We start from the raw sequence: 19,197 nt of genomic DNA, 5'->3' as shown, positions 1-19,197 counted from the left end.
TGGTGCTTAATGGAACTTTATATATTTGATTAAAATTTTTATGGAATATACATAGTTTTTGTGGAAAGCATACTACAGTACTTACCAGTCCTGCTGCATACATGGGTACTATAACAGGATGCTTCTTGTTGCCTGTAAAGAGCTGATAAAAAAGACATTACTTAAGAAGTTCTCCCATTATGTCTTAATCATAAATAAAATTAATATTTTAAAATATGGTTCAATGGATTAGGCTTATATTTATGAGATTCATATCTAAGGAAATACAATATAAGTTTATAACTAAACAAGGTTTTCATTTTTTTTTAAACAATTTTATACTTGGAATATAAATTCTCCTGAACTATATAGCTGTAATACTAAAGTATACTGACACGAAAACTCATTTTTAACGTCTCTCTTCTATGAAGAGGTGTGAGCATTCAGAAGGAAACATATGCATGCAGAACTAAATTTATAAAGAAACAATTACTAATTAGTTAAAAGTTTTATCAATAAAACTCACAATATTTCTTGTGTCGATTCCCAAGGAGCATAAAAGCTTTTTGTTGCTGTGGGAGCCACCCCACTGGTATTTCAATCCATATGCATCATGGATGTCCTGCAGCTCTGTCCACACTTCCATAAGTTCCCTACACAGGCCATGATACAGGAAGAATAATATGACTCAGCATCTTTAGACATTCTAATTTTTAATGTGACTGACATTATAAATTCCAATTAAACTTGTGCCCAACACTAGTACTCAGGGGAGCTAAAATTGTATACTGTTCTCAGAACAATTATTATTCAGACTTATAATTGGAAAATGATGCCAACAGCAGACAGAGCTGGGCCTACTTAGACTTCATCAACACATGAATTAATACAGCAATTTGTAACAAGTGTAAGTAATAAACTACATCCTAATTAACTATCTCAATTAGACATCCCTTAAAAGTAGAGGAGAAACCACCAATTAAATGAAATCCTATCAGAACATGTGGTCACAAACAGATATATTGAACTACGATCATTAACTTTTACACTAGGATTTCTAAAAACACATAGTAACATTAGAATTTGACACACACCACTACATCGTTTTTAAAGTTAAAATCTGTGTAAAGACCTGTGTTTACTAAAAGCAGATTTATTCACTTGATTTTCTTTAACTTTGCCATATTAGTGTTTCTTACCCACTGTTTGCCAAAGTCTCCCCTGTTTTCATCTGTTTGTTGCCTTCTTCCAGCAAAAGGCTCAAGGAAATTCTCTCTTCTTCTATTTCAAGAATAGGCACGGAAGGAAAGCAAACTTCAAATATTCGCTCCAGGCGGCTTAGCAATGTTGTCTAACAAACAAACACCAAGGAAATGTATTTCAAGTTTTTCTTAACTGCTTTTTCCAAAAATAAAGAAAAAAGTCTGATGCATGACAAAATGAGAAACTATATATAGTTCAGAGCACTCAAAGAAAGTTATAATATGCTTTTATATAATAAGCCTCTTTGCAACACTAAGAATCACAACAATTGAGTGCAGGTAAGTGATATACTCACCACAAACAGCACTGCTATATAAGAATTTGACACAAGAAGTTATTACAACATCCAGTTGAAACTGCAAGGTGAATGTTGGTAGGCAAAATGTGCGGCAAGTATTCAAAGTGATATTTAGTTAGGGTATGTATTAATGTCCCTCACTGTAATGGTAATACCATAATATCTTTACTGAACACAAGTGGTCAAGACCTTGGTTTTGAATGTCCTCTGAAATACAATACTGGCAACAGCACAGTTCCCCCTGGTGACGGGGCACCAGTTCAGTACCAATTCACAGGGAATAGATCTAGCTTCTAAATCGTTAGCAACATTTCCTACATCATCTAGGCATTTATCAGGTCTCAATCAAAGTACGGACCTGGCCCAACCATGCTTAGCTTATAACTTAACAGGCTCATAGCATAAATATGGGCACATGCTATGCGATACATATTCTTTCCATAATACTACCAAATACTGTGTGCTTTGTAAATAGCATTCATTATTAGAGATTTAAATAGCATCAAAATGTGCACTAGACATGTTAGAAATAAATAAGACAGATTCTTTTGTAGCTGGAGAGCTTCAATCTAAATAGATACATATCACAGAAGGGAGAAAGGGATGCAACTTGAGTTTTTACCCACATAATCATTTTAAAATATGAAATTTGCCTATATTATTTCTTGCCCCCCAAGTTTATTTAGTGTATTTTTATAAAAACATTAGCCCAATGTTCTATTTTTAGCTCTTCTGTAAAGTTAACCCATATCACTGAAGAGTTCCAGAGGGGTAGCCATGTTAGTCTATATACAGCAAAAACAACGAGAGTTCTGTAGCACTTTAAAGACTAACAAATTTAATTTCAGGAGGCATAAGCTTTTTTTTTTTTTTTTTGCTATATTATTTCTACCAACTGCATCTGAGGAAGTGGGGTGAAGCCCACGAAAGCTTATGCCTACTGAAATTAAATTTGTTAGTCTTTAAAGTGCTACAGAACTCTTGTTGTTTTTGCCATATCACTGAGCTACACCGTGGCCTTCCTCCTAGCAGCTCCCTTCTCTTCCCATTAATGGTTAACCAAAGGGTTTTCTGATGCTGTCTGTAAGCTGTGAGCAGACTCCCAGGCAGTGGAGGTGTGCTCTCTCTACACCATTTCTTTTGCCTTCCTACAGGAGCTGGGACATTTTTACGTGATCCTTTAAAAGGTGGTGGAGTGAAAAGGAGCCTGACAGCTTCACCTTCACTGAAATTCCCATCCAGAGGCAAAATGCAACAAAACCTTACATTTCTCTCAATATTGACCTACCACTGTTACAAGTAACACATAAGATTATGGCAATGGAAAAATCAGAATACACCTTCCAGTTTGCATTTGAAGGCAATTATGTATAGCCACTTTCAGTGTTCCTCCTTTTTGTGTAGAAAAAAAAATGGTTAAAAAACAAATTTATAGTGGTTTAAAGGACCACGTTTGGTGGGTTGTTCCCCCCCCCCCCCTTTTTTTTTTTTTTTTTAAAAACAATCCCTTCAGGTTTCGTAATCTTTACTATCATCTCATTTACATTTCCAACATGACCACAAAGTCTCACCTCTTCTTTTATACACACAGATCTATGAATAGTCTCACTCACCAAATAGACTCTAGAATCTGAACAGTCTTTTCTCCAGTTCATCCAGTGAAAAGCAAGAGAGCAACCTCTTACACAATCTATCCTTCAAAGTACATGCTTATTACTATATTTTTTGTACACCCTCCTAATCCAAAATTCAAGTGTGAGATCTAATATTCCTCTTTTAAACCACCTACTCTACACATTTCCAAAAGGTACTCAAACTGGAAAGTGTTAAAACTATAGTAATATACATGATATACTCAACCTCATCAGGTAGAAAATGTAACAGAAAAATGGTGTTCCGGCTAGTGGTGTTCAAACTGTGGCCTTTGAAGACAGTTGTGTTAGGAAAATGTTTGAGTATGAAGAGAAGTGTTTCTTTAGCCATTATTGGTGATTTTAAAATAAATGAAATGTTTGAATCATTCCCTTCACTACAGGAAGGAGATGTGAGCCTTGACAACTCTGAGTAGCTGCTGCCCTTGCCAGGTTGCAGCTGCTCAGCCATTCCCTTTGTGCCCACCAGCTGCACTGCACAGGAGGGAAGAGAGTCGCGTTAGGATGTTCCATTGCCTGATTCTCTGTTGGGCTGTGGGAGTCCAAGAGAGAGCAGAAGAACAGCTTGACTCATGGTCCAAGCTTCAGAGAGTGCCTAGTAAGGATGGTTCTCCTTCACCACACAATTACCCACAGCAGTGGACCCAGGGCACCTACAGCAGCTTGGAGGCTGCTCTAATTTGTATTATCTGGCTAAAGTCCATAAGGGATTATATGCCAACTGAAGATAGCCAGAGAACAATGTGGTGCAGCCACCCTCCTGCCCGACACACTCCTTTGTACCAACTACTGTGGCAGAGAGGCACAGGAGCTGGGTTTTCTTCAAACTGGGTATTTTCCCCATGTAGAGTGAACCTACAGCAAAGGACTTCCAAGTGACTTCCATTCCCTTTGAAACACCTCAGTGGCACAAAGATTTGAACAAGGCAGACAATGTGTCCCTACATATTGATTGTTTACCCTTAACTTTTTTAAAATATGTTTGGGAATCAGGCTGGATACCACTGACAGATCCTTATTTGGAATTTCCACATTTTTAAAAAAACTTTTCTTTTTAACTGTAGGTTGTGGTAGGGGTGGTTTTAAGTTTCATGATTCTGTTATTTGTTTAATATTTGTAACATTCTCAAAATGTAGTTGTAACTAAAGGCCATCTACAGCCATAACTGCCTTTATGAATATTTGTTTGAGAATGTCTCTCACTTCTGGTCCCCAATAGGCAAGGTACTGAGCATGCTCAACCCAAGAGGTGCTAAAGGTACTTGTCACCTCAAATGACTAGGCCACAAGAGAATTACATATTAACAGGACTATTACAGAGTTATCTGGATTTTATATAGTATACTAAGGATGGTCTTACGGGTCACAGGAATTGGAATCCAGGTCTTCCAACTTAGCTATTGACTGTGTTTAGATTAACATGATCAACTCATAATTCCTATACTTCAATTTCCTCATCTAAAAGTAAGATGCTTAGTGCACAGGCTAAATTCATTGGATGTCTTTAAATCACATTGAGAGAGTAAGTTCTATATTTTAGTTATTTCTAGAGTGGCTTTTATCAAAGGTACGTGAGCACCCATGCAAATGCACCATGTATTATTTTTACCCTTATTACCTTACTAGTATTCTTCACACAGCTTTGTAGGCTCCTGTTTTCCTGTGTACTTTTTCCCCTAACAAGACTACACATTTCTTAGTGCCCAAACAGTTAGCAAGATTATAAGGGCTAGCGTTTTATCTTGTGTTTGTTGGTCATGTTCAATCTCTCTTCAGTTTAAATTTAAGGCTTAAAAAATAATGTAATTCAACTACTAATCATTTCCTTTTAGATTTTTTCTGTTAGTGCTTTTACAAGAAGCATAATCTATTTCAAATGTAAGTATTATATACTCTGTGTGCAACTACATCAGTTCCTATTTTTTAATTTATTTTTATTTATTTATTTACAAATTAGTGAGGTTTGCTTAGCATTCCTAAAATACATGCTACAACCCATCAGAAATGCACAGCAATGCTCACGATGAAGACAGAAGAGGTGCCCAACAATATTGGCTAAGTAGCGCACCATCAAGTTTCCCTTGAAAAGGTCAAGTTTTGGTAATATACTCAATCCCATGGTGCAAGTGACCAAGGATAGCTTTGTTTCAGTAAGAAGTCATCTACAAGAGGAAAGTGCCTGCTATTGTGAATACCTACCATCACTCACAGAAAAACAGGTCACTGCCTAAGCTGGTAGTTTGATAGTAGGGAAGTTCAGATGACCGCAAGAGAAGGAAGACAGAAGAAAGAGCCCTTAAGAGCAGAACTTCATCTCAGGCTATTGCCAGCACCCACATAAAAAATTCAGATACGAGTTTAAGAGAGGAAGAGATAATATTGCGCCAAGGCTGCAGTAACTATTTAATCAAAACATCCTTGGCACATGGTTTTATATATTAAAGTTTTACACAAACCATTTAGAAGGATCGCCAATTATTTATAGTTGATATACTGTGGAAAGTAGGAAGGTTTTTATTGTAAATTGGGAGAGCTGAGCTGGGGAGAATTCCAGCTCCCTGGACTCACACAGCCCAAGTATATCAAGGGAACAAAGGCAATAGCTCTAAAGGGAGCAACTACACTTGTTCATTTAATTGGAAATCTGACACAGTGTTGGCATCTCCTGGGTGGAAAGGTAGTTACCAAAATACAAACAGTTTACAAAAATCTGCTGCTATTTTAGAACTGTATCCTTTTTGTTCCATAAATCCCATCCAACTGCTTTATTGGGGGAAAAACAGTGGAAAAAATATATACATCGTGTGCAAGTACTAGGTCTTCCTGGAAGATCTAGTTATACAACACTGTAAAAGTGAAAAAAAATCACAATCTAATTATTCAATATGAAACAGGGCAGCAAGCACGCTTCCTAAAATGTAATATGCAGTGTTGTTGTAGTTGTGTTGGTCCCAGGATATTAGAGAGACCATGTGGATGAGGTAATATCTTTTATTGGACTAACTTCTGTTGGTGAGAAAGACAAGCTTTTGAGCTATCCAGAACTTCATCTCTGTAAAATTTAGTATGACATTTGTTGAACAGAACAAATTATTTCCTCTTTTTTGTGGCATTAGATGTATTTCTGGCTCCTGAAAGTTCTGCACGCATGCATGCACTATTACACTTTGAGGAGAAAAGAGGGTTTCTTAAATCAAGTGAAATTAAGAGAGTTAGACCATAACTTGTCATCCTGAAAGTTAATTATGATATTCCAAGCAATTAAACACAGGGAAAGATTAATTTGTTTAGTTTTTAGGATTAAGAAATTTTAATAAGTGGCCCCTCAAGTGGGTCAAAGCAGTTATATATAATCCTAAGGGTCATGGGCATTACAGTTTAGGCCTTTTGTGCATATTAACTGCATATGGTACGTATGATGGTCAGTTGTTTCAAGATCCTATTATTGAAGGCTATTTTGCTGCAATAATGCAGGCGCTACAAGGCAGAACTACTATTCTGTTAAGTCATAATGTGTATATGTATGTATGTATGTATTAATTTAATAAATTTCTATAATGTTTCTTATTTGGAAAGTCTGTTAAAATACTACCTACTATTTGATTAGCATTAGTATCAACGTTTCTTGAGAGGGATTTTGGGTCATACTGTATAAGTGCTTCTGATGGCAGTCATTTATTACAGTTAAGGGTGTTGTCATCTGTCCAATTGCCACAGAATTCTGGTTAGAATGTTTATTTTAAAATTGGAAGGTAAGACAACTGCTAGTAGCCAAATTCCAAACACAGGACTCAATTGTATATCCTTACTCAAATGAGCAAAGAGTACAGGATTAGGGCCTTAACCACAAGGTCTTACAAAAATTAAGGGCTTGGTGTACACAGTTTATTTTCTATTTTTACAATGCACTTTATCCATAGCCAATCAATAAAAAAATGTTATATAATAAATCTACCCTGGCTCAATGCAAACAGAAAACTAAATATTTCCTAACCCAGACTCTTGGATTTTCAGTGATAATACATTTAAAGCCTTCCCATTCAACATCCCTTTAAAACCTGGATAATGGACACACCTTGCAACTTGCCCTGAAGTCCAACTAATTTGGTCTCTATTGGCAGATGTTACTTTGAAGTAAAGGTGGGGAGGGGAGAGGAGCCTCCATTGAGCACCCTGCCACAAGCTTAATGATGTACAAATATAGGAAGTGTAAGACTAAGCATTTTTGCAGATCCTACTTGCCATGATATAACAGGAGAAGCAGGGAAGAAAAAGTCCATCCTATGCAAAGGATCCAAATAATACAGTTATTTATCTTTAAAATCCCTTTAATTCAAGGTCTTTGTTTTAAATGCACAAAAACATTGAGAAACTTGCGCATTCAGGTCTGACTACTGAGATTAAAGCAACAAAATGATGCATAGTCATAGGCATATGAAGAGAATATGCATATAAAGAATAAAGTACCTAAATTTATAGTCTAGAAGAGAAAAGAGTCTGGGGTCTTATGATCTTATAAATAACTTCAAGTTCACAAGTTAAATGAAGGAAGAGAATTATTTGGTCTCAGAAGATGGAAGACCAAGGAGCAATGGGGCTGAAGAGAAAATTTGGATTAAGTAAAGAACGTTAAAGTATATCTCCCACGATAGATATTTCTCCAGAGCAGTGGATCTAATTCACAAGTATTTCTGTTCAATTTAGCTAAGTTTTTTTTGTTAAATATCATTGGAAGCTCCTGGTGCTGGGATTTATGCTAAATGGACCACACTGTCACCAGTGTATTTGCCTCCAAAGAGAAGAGTAGCTTTCCGAGACAGCCTTTTACAAGGGCTGGCCTACAAAGTTTTTCAAGGGACTTAACTCAATAAGTTTAGAAATGGATTTAAATTGTTGCAACCCTCCTAATTTGGAGACACTTGTATCAATTTAACAGTTGATTTAATGCAAGTGTTGCCATCAGAGCTACACTGGTTTAACTTTTTTTTTTTTTTTTTTTTTTTTTTAAATATAAACACCACCTTAGCTAAACTAGTGCAATCTTTTATTTTGAGAGGATCAAAGGATTCTTTATCCCAAGAAATCAGCTTCCCTTCCAGCCCCTTCTAACAATTTACCTCTTTCTCTTCAGTGTGGGCTCCCTCCGAAGGAAGGGAGTCTTCACAGAAGCACTTTGGAGACAAAAAATAAATATATAATAAAAGAAAAATCAGGAACATCAAGCTTTGTCGTCCTCCTTCTACTGGATGGTTTGCATGTTTATTATAAGCTCTTATCCCTTAATAGAAGAGGGTACTGAATCTTTAACAAACAAAACTTCTCTTTCATCTGCTTAAGTTACGTTTTAACAAACAAAAACTTTAAACAAAAAAGTTTTTAAAATACAGAGTAAAATTCACTTTCCTTCTCAATAAGATGTTATTGTTTCAACTATCACTGAGAAAAAATAGAATAGATAAGACCTGAATATTGTTACTTAGTTTGTAAGGTTTATCAACTGTTTAAATACATTTTTCCAGATCTTCTTCAATACAGGGTACCATAAAAGTCACAGACCAATTATGTCTTCCTTTCCAGGTCCTTCCTAGTCAAACTATGTTTGTTATGAAGTAAAACATTTTCTATGACCTACCTGGCTTTCATTTTTAAAGAATAGTTTCCTTCATTCAGAGAAATTAACGGCAAATTTCAGAGATAAACTACTAGCAGACTTTAGAACTTTGTTGTCAGGAAAGGTTTATCACTGAAGCAATAAGCAGTAGTAACATGCACAATCTAAGTAAGGTTACAACTTACAATGTAAATTTCACAAATTATTTGAACTTAACTCTGCCAATGCAACCGTAGTTCACCCCCATGTATGTTGTGATACAGCCTTCAATTATATGATTACATACTATTTTTTCCATAGAAACCCCACTTCATTAAACACACAAAGCAGATGATGCTCACTGAATGGGCAGCTATTCAATATTTCTTTCTATCCTTAGAGATTCATTGATTCTAAGGCCAGAAAGGACTACTGTAATCATCTAGTCTGACCTCCTATACAACACAGGCCGTATAATTCCCCCAAATAATTCCTGTTTGAACTAGAGTATATCTTTTAGAAAAAGCATCCCATTTTGATTTTAAAATTGCCAATGATGGAGAATTGACCACAACCCTGGTAAATAATCCCAATTGTTAATTACCCTTTTATTTTATTGTATCCCCATGTTTTATTTACTGCATATTATCCAAATTCAGCACTCAGTTCAGATTTACTCATTTTCCCCTGGACTATTTTAGGACAAAAAGCATCTGAGCACTTCACAAGTATTAATGAGTTTATCTTCACAAACCCTTATGAAATTAGATGGTATTATGCTCATTTTACAGATGGAGAACTGAGCCACAAAGTCATACCCAAAATTGATACAAGTATCCATTAATTTCAGGTGTCCAACTTAATGTGTCTAGGGCCTGATTTTACTGAATACTTAAGAAATTTTATAGCACTTTATGTTACAATGAACCACTTGAGTCAATTTCACTTGCAGTTACCAGTGCTCGGTGACACAAACTGGGACAATATCCGAATTATTTCTTAGGAATGCTATGTATCACGTTTTTCCTGTTCAGTTTTATACTGCTGCCTGATTGAATGCACTGAGTTAAATCAAAGAAGGCTGTAAAGGAGAATCTTAAAGAACCGTGAAGGTAAAACAATGACAGATAACACAGCCTCTCAGGTACTCACTTCAAGGGAATCAAAACAATGCCTGGGCCCTAACTGGGGGAAGAAACTATCTTGCTGGAGCCATCCAGATTAAGATATTTTTCTCTTCCCAAGGCTAGGGCTGAGATCAAAAGATTCTGAGGGGTTAAAGAAAGTACTCTGGCAGAGAGGAAAAGGGTAATAGTCAGCTCAGCGTGAAGCTGAGTGAGAAAGAGAGAACCAGAAAGAGCGCGTGAGAGCCAGCATGCAGCAAGGCTGACACACAGGAAGACTGACCTGAGAGCCAGAGTCTGCAGTAAGCAAGCTGTAACTTGGTGCCCACAAAGAACAGGGGACAACAAGGCTAAGTCATGCTCACCTAGGACCTTGAGGGCCATGTTAAGTGTAGGTAAGACAATAGGAGTATAGGTCTCTGATTTTTAAATCTATTTCTTTACATTCTGTGTAGTTTGGGCAAATAAAGCCTAATTTGTTTTATACAAGTTGCATCTGTGTCACTGCATAGACTCCTGAAAGGGAATTTTGGCAGGGTCCAAACCCAGTTGGACCTGCTAGGTAACAGAGCTGGCACCCAGGGAGGTGTCCAAAGACCCAATCAGAGAGTGTTTGGATTGTGGCATCTCATCCCAAAGAGAAGTGGAGGCATGGACCTGCCACTTGCAAAAGGTGCATACAGGGGGACTGGAAGAGGATCTCAAAGGGCAGCCTATCCAGGGACAGGGACACTCAACACTTCTGTAAATCAGACACCAGCTGTCTCAGACTGGGAATCAAGAAAATGAGGCACACACAATTATCGACCATCTGTGAAAAGTTTAAGTTAAAGTGACTTGCTCAGATCACATGGGAACTCAAAGGAGGGAAGAGAATAGTTTTCCAGAGTAGCATCCAACTGTCTTAACCATGAGCGTGTCCCTCCTCTTCCTGCAGTCCCTTGCCTTCCAACTACGGCAATAAATGAGCTCAGGTCCAACAGATATCCATTTTCATGACACAACCCTAATTCATTCCACAAGCACTGCCAATCCTGTGCACTGCATGAGGCAAGAGTCCTGTGTAGGGGTAGGAGGTGGGGAAGGAGCATTATATATGCACAAGGAGACAGTATTAATGTTGCACAGGCAACCTGCATTCTGACATTGCCTAGTTTTAAGTGCTTGGCTTTATATCCTTAAGATCTTTTTTATGTAGTTTCCTATATTTTTAAAAAGCAAACTATAACACAGGAATTCCATGCAGTGAAACCATAGTGACCTGCCGATGGGATATCAGTGGGGTTGGAACTTTTAGATCCACAGCACAGACCTCTCACGCTTGAGCTAATGGAGGAAAAGGTAGCAGTAGTAAGCTGTTCTTCTCTGTGTGGATCAGTCATTGGCGGGAAATGAAACACTTTACAAGTGGGTTTCACAAATAATTTTTAGACAGCAGAGAGGTGTTGACTTTAGAATCCTGGATGCTATTGAAGGTCTGGGGAGAAGCGTACTTTAGTGGATACAGATCTTTCTGCCCCTGTCCCTCCGCCAACACCCAGTCTGTCCCTTTCTATTCCTCTTTCATCTCCTCTTATCCTTTACCCACGTTTCAAGTTTGGCAAATTACAAGCAACTGACTACATGGACTTGTAGCAGAAAGTGTTAGCCAACTTTAATTATAGGTGTTGCTGCCAGCTCTGCCTATAATAAATTGCATTCCATCCCTCATCCTTTGTTTTTCTGTTTTCTCTATAGTGCCTGATTCTGAGAGCCATTACTCATCTGAGTAGCTTTATTGAAGTCAGTGGAATTATCCATCTACAGGCTCAGACCTGGTCTTGTCTACTTAGATGTCTATAGAAGCCTACCAAACTATTAGTACTATTTTCACAGTTTTTAAAAAGGTGTTGGGAAGTGGGAGGATTGCTCTTAAATATCTAAAAGGTTGTTCGTGGTAATGGATTTTTCTGTATGATTTAAAAAGAAATAGAAAATAGCCTGCACCATACATCTCAACACTCAGGGATGAACAGATGATTTACTGGTTTTGTTGTGCAGCAATCAGTGAATTAGATTAACTGTTAAGCACTGTCAACATGCTCCATGCCTATAACATGAAAGATGACAGTCTCTGTCCCAAGAAGTCTATGTGCAGTATCACGTTTAACCCTATACAATGATTAGAATAAGACCTTATACTTAAAGCAGGCCTGACACTTATATTGCAATAACTGTTATTGGATCTTTACAGTTGAAATGAGAAGTTACTGGACACTTTGAAAGTTTTTGATATTAAACAGCATATGTAATGTTTGCCCATCAGCCTTTGGTTTTAGGGAAGGGGGAAAACTATTTTAATGTTCCAGTAAATAGGATGTCAAAATATTTGTTTTCAGCAATGAACAGATGAAGTTATGCAACATCAGAGTCTACTTGCAACAAGAAGCATGGAAGGTCTCCTTCAAAAACTGCAACCTGGGACAATTTATTTTAAAGAGAGACTACCCTAATTACAAATTCCAGAAATAATTAAATAACGTTTAAGTATTTGACATAGTTGATCTGTTTAATACTACAAAAATTAAATTTCTGACGGAACCGAATATGTTCAGAGCCAAGAGTTTCATTTTGCCCTTAAAACCCCCTGGTTGTGCCTTTGTGATCTTGTTATGTTTACATAAGCATTGCACTAGTTTAGTACCAACTATATGAAATTAACCCACCCCCCCAATATATAATTCATATTTTACAGGCAAAAGTGGGTAACTTATTAATACCTGAATTCCTCTCAATATACAGTAGCCATTACAGCCAGCTCTTGTAGTTAAGCCAACATCAAAATTGACCCGAGAATCATTAAAGTAGTTAGCATAGATCATAGCATAGTGCTAAATCCCTTGATTCATGCACCTCATGGCTCTAAGACTACATATAGAAGACATAGCAACCTTGCTGTCTGTTCTGTGTCCAGAATACATAGATTCCAGAGAGAAACAGGAATGAAGGATGATCTGTGGAGTTGATGTTTGGAGAACTCCAGATACTGGTAAATAACTCAGTTTTCCCCTTCATGAAACGATGTCCACCATGCCACTATACAGGTATAATTTCTGCATTTAAACAGTAATTGTGTTGAATAAGTGAGCACACAAAAGCAGATAGCTATAAATTAAATAAAGGAATATTTAGCTGTGAAGCTAAATATAAGGTGAAACAAATTCTTTAGCAAAAGCAATCTGCTCCACTTTGCATTTAGCTGTGATGCTTGGAGTACTTTTCCCAGACCTGAAGAACTGTGTGTGTCTCAAAAGTCTCTCTTTCACTGACAGAAGTTGGTCCAATAAAAGATATTACATCACCCACCTTGGCTCTCTAATATCCTGGGACCGACAAAGCTACAACTACATAGTATGTGCTCAGCTAAAGGAGTTTTAAACTCAGTACAGTTGTTCTTAAGTCAAGAACATACAACCACAGTCAAACATCTAACCTGATGTAAGAGAATCAGATGACTGATGAAAAAGCCCAGTCAGCAAGTTAGAAATTAGTATTTAGTTTCACAATTAGGCAAAAATGCAGTGAATTTTACCAGTGTCTTTTGAACAGTCATCTATCCCCAAATTCTTGCTTAGGTATAGCAATGATAAAAAAAAAAATCACTCTTTAATATTAATAGCTTTAATTTGGGAAGGGTGTGTTAAACATTACGGCAGTATCTTACATAGGAGTTTTCATAACAATTGACTTTTGAATTTTCTAATTAGTGTGACTTTAAGATTTAAAGCATTGGGGAAACAACTTCATAGGGCGTATTGTACTATTAGGCCAGGAACAATTTTGCAACAGGCTGACTGCTCATGACTAGGAAGTCAGAGTGGACAGCATGAACAGGAACTAACAGAAATAAAAGTCTTAAAGCATTTTACATTTTTATCAAATTTTTAAAAGATTAATATTGGTGATCAGTTTATCAGTCACTTATCTTAGACTACATTTCAAGAAATGTAGTCTATCAGCTTTCAATTACTCACTTTAAAACAATATACATACTTTTTTAAAGTACCGATTTAAAAAGAACATCATTGTATTATGAAAATACAACATTTTCTGTGCATCAAATTATAATGAAAGCCACTGAAGCTGTTTCTATACCCCAAAATAGTAAGGAAATCTATGAAACAGCTGAAAGATGACATATTGGCAAGTCTGTAAGGGCATCTCATAATGGAAAATTCAAAGAAGTTCTACATCTTTCAGAGGAATACATCTGTGAAATGAATACATTTTCCAAGAATCTAACAAAAATTCTCATAAACAAGTATTCTTTGTGAAATAACAAAAGCTACTGTTTACACATATGCAAAAATGTGTACTGGGAAAGAATTGCATGCACAATGGATTATTTAAAAAAAAAAAAAAAAAAAAAAAAAAGCACACTTTTGAATGAATCAAGCCTTATAAAGCAATTTAAAAAATCCCCAAAAGGGACAAAATATAGCAAGTTACCTGAATTGAAGGTGCTGATTCTTGAGATTGCCTACTGGCAGTTCCATGGAAAGATGCCAAAGCAACACTGTCAGTCTTGTGGGTCACCAGACTGTCAATACTAAGAGATGCATTTGTCCTATGTGACTGCCATGTTTCTTTTCTATAATGAGATTCAGCAGCTTGTTCATCTCCAAAAGCAGCCCAAGAACAGCTTTCTTTTTGTTCATCTTCAAAAGCATTCCATTCTGCAGCTTGGTTACAACCAGCTGAACTAAAGTCTGCGAAGTCATCAGAGTCCTGAAAAGCACTGCACTCATCTTGAGGTTTTGGCACTGAATCAAATTCTCCAAATTCACTATTATCTCCATTTTCCAACTCAGGAAGAGGTGGGACTTCCAAGCCAGAAAGTGTATCGGTAGCTCTATAGTCTAAAATTTGATTTAGTTCAGGCTGATCTAACTTTTGTTTGTCATCAGTTAACACAATATATGTATCCCTAAAATCACCAAATTCACCACTTGGTTCACTGAAGTGTGCAGACTGTTCAGAAGATTCTTCTGAACTTAAATAATGCACTGATTCTTGAGTATCGCTAATAAAAGCAGGAGATGCACCACTGACTGTGCCAAAGTCACCAAAATCATCTTCATTTGTGTCACTACAAGACAGAAATTCAACACTACTTTCACCATTCTTTACATCTTCAGAATTACACAAATCATTTTCTTCTGGAGGATTGGTGGGGTTTTGAATTTTAGTAAAATTGATACTTTCTGTTTCTGAAGAATCAGAAACCCCAGAAAAATCAAGTTCTTTGCCATTCCCAATGTTACAATATTTTTGCCTTTCAGTGTTTTCTGCATTTTCAGTGGTGCCTATTGAACACTCAGTTGTTTGAGGTGTGCTACAAATGATGAAGTCGTTACGTTCCAGTGCTGTAGGGTCTTGCTCACAATTACTACTGACTTCATTATCTACTAAACAGGTTTCGGAAATGCAAGCCTGCTCATCTTCAGTGCAAGTCTCTCCTTCACATTCACAGCTTCTATCTGAAGACACTTCCTTCATAGAACATTGTTCAGCCACTCTATTTATTATATTGTTTTCATGTAAAATCAGTACTTCTCTTTCATTAAAAATTTTGCATATTTTATGTCCTGTTTCTTCTAAATGGATTGTTTCTTTGTTTGAGAATGCAGCAAAATCTGCAAAATCCTCAGCTCGGCTAGGCATGGAGTCTACACTTAACTCGGTGCTATGAATGCTAGTAGTTTTTAGTCTCTTTGAGTCACTGACGCTGTCCAGATCTTCTGTTCCCTGAGGATTTACAGTGTCCAATGCTGCAAACCCATTTGTTAGAATTTCTAGACATGGGAGTTTCTCACCATTACAAATATCTATTTGCTGGTCCTGACCTGTAACTTTCATATCAGTTCTAATACCTTCAGAGGAGAAACCCTCTGTTTTCCCAATGTTCTCTTTTTGTGCCCCTATTCTCTTTACATCTTCCAGACTTATATCAAAGGAAGTATCTGACATTCCAGACTTACATTTTTCTTTGCTGGTATTAGTTGATATATCAGAGCGTTCTTTAGCAGATTTAGGAAGTTCTGCAGTGCAGTCTTTATCTTTACCATTTTTAACAGAGGTAAAGGTTGCAAGATTATCTACATTGTCAGAGTAATTATGAATTGGCATAAAATATTTTGTGGGTATAAATTCTTCCTTTGAATTACTGTAGTCTGGTGTATCAAAATCAGCAAAACCTACGCCAGAAGTGGCAACATCAGAGAATCCACCAAATTCCCCAAATTCATCATCGTTGTCATCAGCACCATTGTCTAGTGGTGGAGGGGAAGAAGAGTACATCCGAATTATGTCTGGTTCCATTGTTTAATTCCTTTTAGAAGGTTAATTTATACCTAAAGAGGAAAAAAGGACATTATTACTTTTCTGACATAATATAAAATATTGAAAGTTATTATGCAGTTTAAGGAGAACCTAAACTGTAAAAATGTTAGATTGTTAATTTGTGTATAATGTTTTATTCTGATCTAAACAGCACATGGGCAACATTATTAAAGGGAAAGTTGTATTTTGCCATCAGATAAAGTATGTGCAAAATGTCTTACAGATTGCACCACATTTATCTCACTGCTTGAGAGAGGAAGTGTTTTATGTACCTTTGACAAACCAATTACCAGGAAGAATGGCCAAAATGTAGATTTTTGATGACTCCATAGGACTTTATAAAGAGGGAAAAAAACAGCATGAGTTAAATGTTCTAGTTCTTCAGTTTTGGGGTGGGTTTTTAATATATCACAAAAATCACCACAAAGTTAAGACTTGTTGTTAACTGCATCAAGATTCCACACCAAAAAGAATCCCAAAGACATGAAACATGTCTTGACAAACTAAGGAACTCCCCAGAGAGGTGGTCAAAATGGGCTCCAGTGGTTCTTCACTTCTCTTGGCTGTGACTCACAAGATGTGCAAAAAAAAAAAAAAAAAACACCCTTGATCCATCACACACCACAATCTTTTGGGTGTATAGTGGATTATGGGACAATATTCAGCCATTTTATACGTTATGCATCAAAAAAGTGGGGATTTCTCCCCCTTTGCATGGCACTCACCTCACAAAGGTAGTACCACAGGACCCTAGCTTTGGAATGGTAGGGGAAAGAGGGAGAGGAGCTGACTGGATAGTGAAAGACAGCCTGGAGTTCCTTCTCCTGAAACGCAGGCTTTGAGTTACAGATATGATACAGAAGTCAATTTAAAAAAAAAGGAGATTCAGACATTTGGTGAAGTTTTGCCTGTAATAGTCTATGCAGTAAAACTGAAGAGTAAAACCATATGAATACTAACAACACGGTGGGTAAATTTACATAGAAACAAAAATACTGAAGATGTAATTTGGCCAAGATATAGCTGCTAAATATCCCTACTCTAGTGAAAAGTATCATGGAATCTATTAATCACATAATGATTGGGATCTCAGCTTTAACTCCTATCTGAAAGATGCCACCATGAAAGGGCACTGGATCAGCATTGAGTTGGATGAAGAACGACAACCATGTAACCCTACCACTTTGTTAAAGTTCTCTTTGGACTATGCCTAACCTAAACAATGCTTCAGTTTGCTTCAGTTGCTCAGTTTATGTGACAGAGTGAGATCACAGGAATCCCTGGTTACACCAGACCTGTGCTCAATCCACTAAATCTGAGCTTCTTAACATTTCTCGCTTTGCAACCACAGGACCAACTGTTACATCTTGTGTCTCCAATCCCCAAATTTGTCTGTGGTTATAAAAAAAAGTAACTGATGATTAAATAGTAAGTGCACCCAGATGACAATTATGTTTTATAAATCTTAAATCTACAGTAAAAATAGTCATAATATGAAAGATCTTGCTAATGGATGTGTGTTTGTGGGGGTATTGGTGCTGCTTTGTGAATAGAGATATTGTATAGTAGGTGCTAACCCTGCTGATCTCAAATCATATTAATTATGTTCATCTGAGGAAAGGCACTACTAAAAGCTGGAGGGGAGCTAGCTGAACATTGAGCTGTACCTGGACTCTGTGAATCCTACTTATCTGTAAGCAGCACCATCCTTGGAGCTTAGTGAGATGCAGGAAGCGTGTGTAGTGGTGGTGTTGGGGATTGGGGTAAAGAAAGGAGCAGCAGTGGAGAATGGCAGCAGTATCATTCCCCCATCCTGATTCATCCTTGCTTCAGCCTGCCAAAATATTGGGCTTTTCTTTTTAATTTGCCTTTTTTTAAAAAAGTGGGAATTAGTTATGTTTGATTCTAACCTGACTGCCACTGCCCTTGCAAATACAGTTGGGTTTGTGAATCTAAGGTTGAATACCAGTGGACTAAACCATGCATAAATTATAAAGGGGTTAGGTTTACCAAATGCAACTAAACTGATTTGGGAATCCAAGCTGATGCAAGGTTGATCATTCTCTTTTGCAGACAGGAAGGGCTGTAAAGCAGGAAACAGCTTCTGGAGGAAAGAAACTGACCCACACCACTGGTTCAGAAGCAGCACTGGCTTTTCTAGGAAGAGCCACAACCAGCCCTCATCAGTCCAAAAGAAATGGACCTTGAAGAGGGTGAATGAGATGGCTGGAAAGGACATGAGAGGAGAGAGGGCTCCAAGAACCCAATATGCTCCTTGGGAAAAATACAAACATAGCTCTTTGGCCGAGATCCAATATTTGAAGAACAACATGCAACAGATGTGAAACCCTAAGAAGTGTAAAGAGTTCAAATGGCTACATTGAAATGTGTCAGACAAGAATGGACTTTTGGGCCAATATGTGTTAAATGGATTTCTGGGGAATGGGTAATGCCACAGCTTTGGTTATGCAAAAAAACCCAAAAACCAAACCAGCCTTTAGAAGCCAGATCATGAAGACAGGGCAATCAACTGTTTCTGGAGACTGAAGACTAAAGGCACAAACTATATAAACAAATGGCAGATCTGCCCAGCCTTGGTTCTGGTTCCTGATCTTAAGATTGATGTCAACTTGTAACCACAGGAAAACCCAACTGTGCGGTTTGAAGGACTGAGGCCTACCAGAACCTTATGTTGGAGCTGGGGGTGATCTCTCATGAACTTTTGAGCATGTGTGTAGGGTTTTGGTTTGTGTGGCTTTTTTTTTTTTTTTTAAATAATATGCTTTCTCTGTAATGTTTTATCCTAAGAATAAACATGTGGTAACTTGCAATTGCTGGCAACATGCTAGTCATAGCCCTCAGAGAGAAAGCAATGCACAAGCATTAGCCTTTTAAGGAGACTGGCTTGCT

At 37.2% G+C, this 19,197-nt stretch overlaps 1 protein-coding gene across 4 annotated transcripts in view; it reads right to left on the bottom strand.

Moving 5' to 3' along the window:
• Nucleotides 1–19,197, bottom strand: part of AFTPH (aftiphilin) — a 58,179-nt gene that overhangs the window by 24,121 nt on the left and 14,861 nt on the right. For all 4 annotated transcript variants that reach the window (XM_067565246.1, XM_067565247.1, XM_067565248.1 and 1 more), the window contains exons 2-5: nucleotides 14,395–16,298; nucleotides 1,179–1,330; nucleotides 506–632; nucleotides 86–142 (exon numbers count right to left, since the gene is read on the bottom strand). In XM_067565246.1, the coding sequence (XP_067421347.1) occupies nucleotides 86–142; nucleotides 506–632; nucleotides 1,179–1,330; nucleotides 14,395–16,266 (2,208 nt within the window). In that variant the 5' untranslated portion in view covers nucleotides 16,267–16,298. The remainder of the gene's footprint in view (nucleotides 1–85; nucleotides 143–505; nucleotides 633–1,178; nucleotides 1,331–14,394; nucleotides 16,299–19,197) is intronic.

This window comes from Emydura macquarii, unplaced genomic scaffold (assembly GCF_026122565.2).
Source record: "Emydura macquarii macquarii isolate MOO-44397 ecotype Brisbane River unplaced genomic scaffold, CSIRO-AGI_Emac_v2 contig_2676, whole genome shotgun sequence".
Lineage (NCBI taxonomy): Eukaryota > Metazoa > Chordata > Testudines > Chelidae > Emydura > Emydura macquarii.
This window is presented reverse-complemented; position numbering and strand designations above follow the sequence as displayed.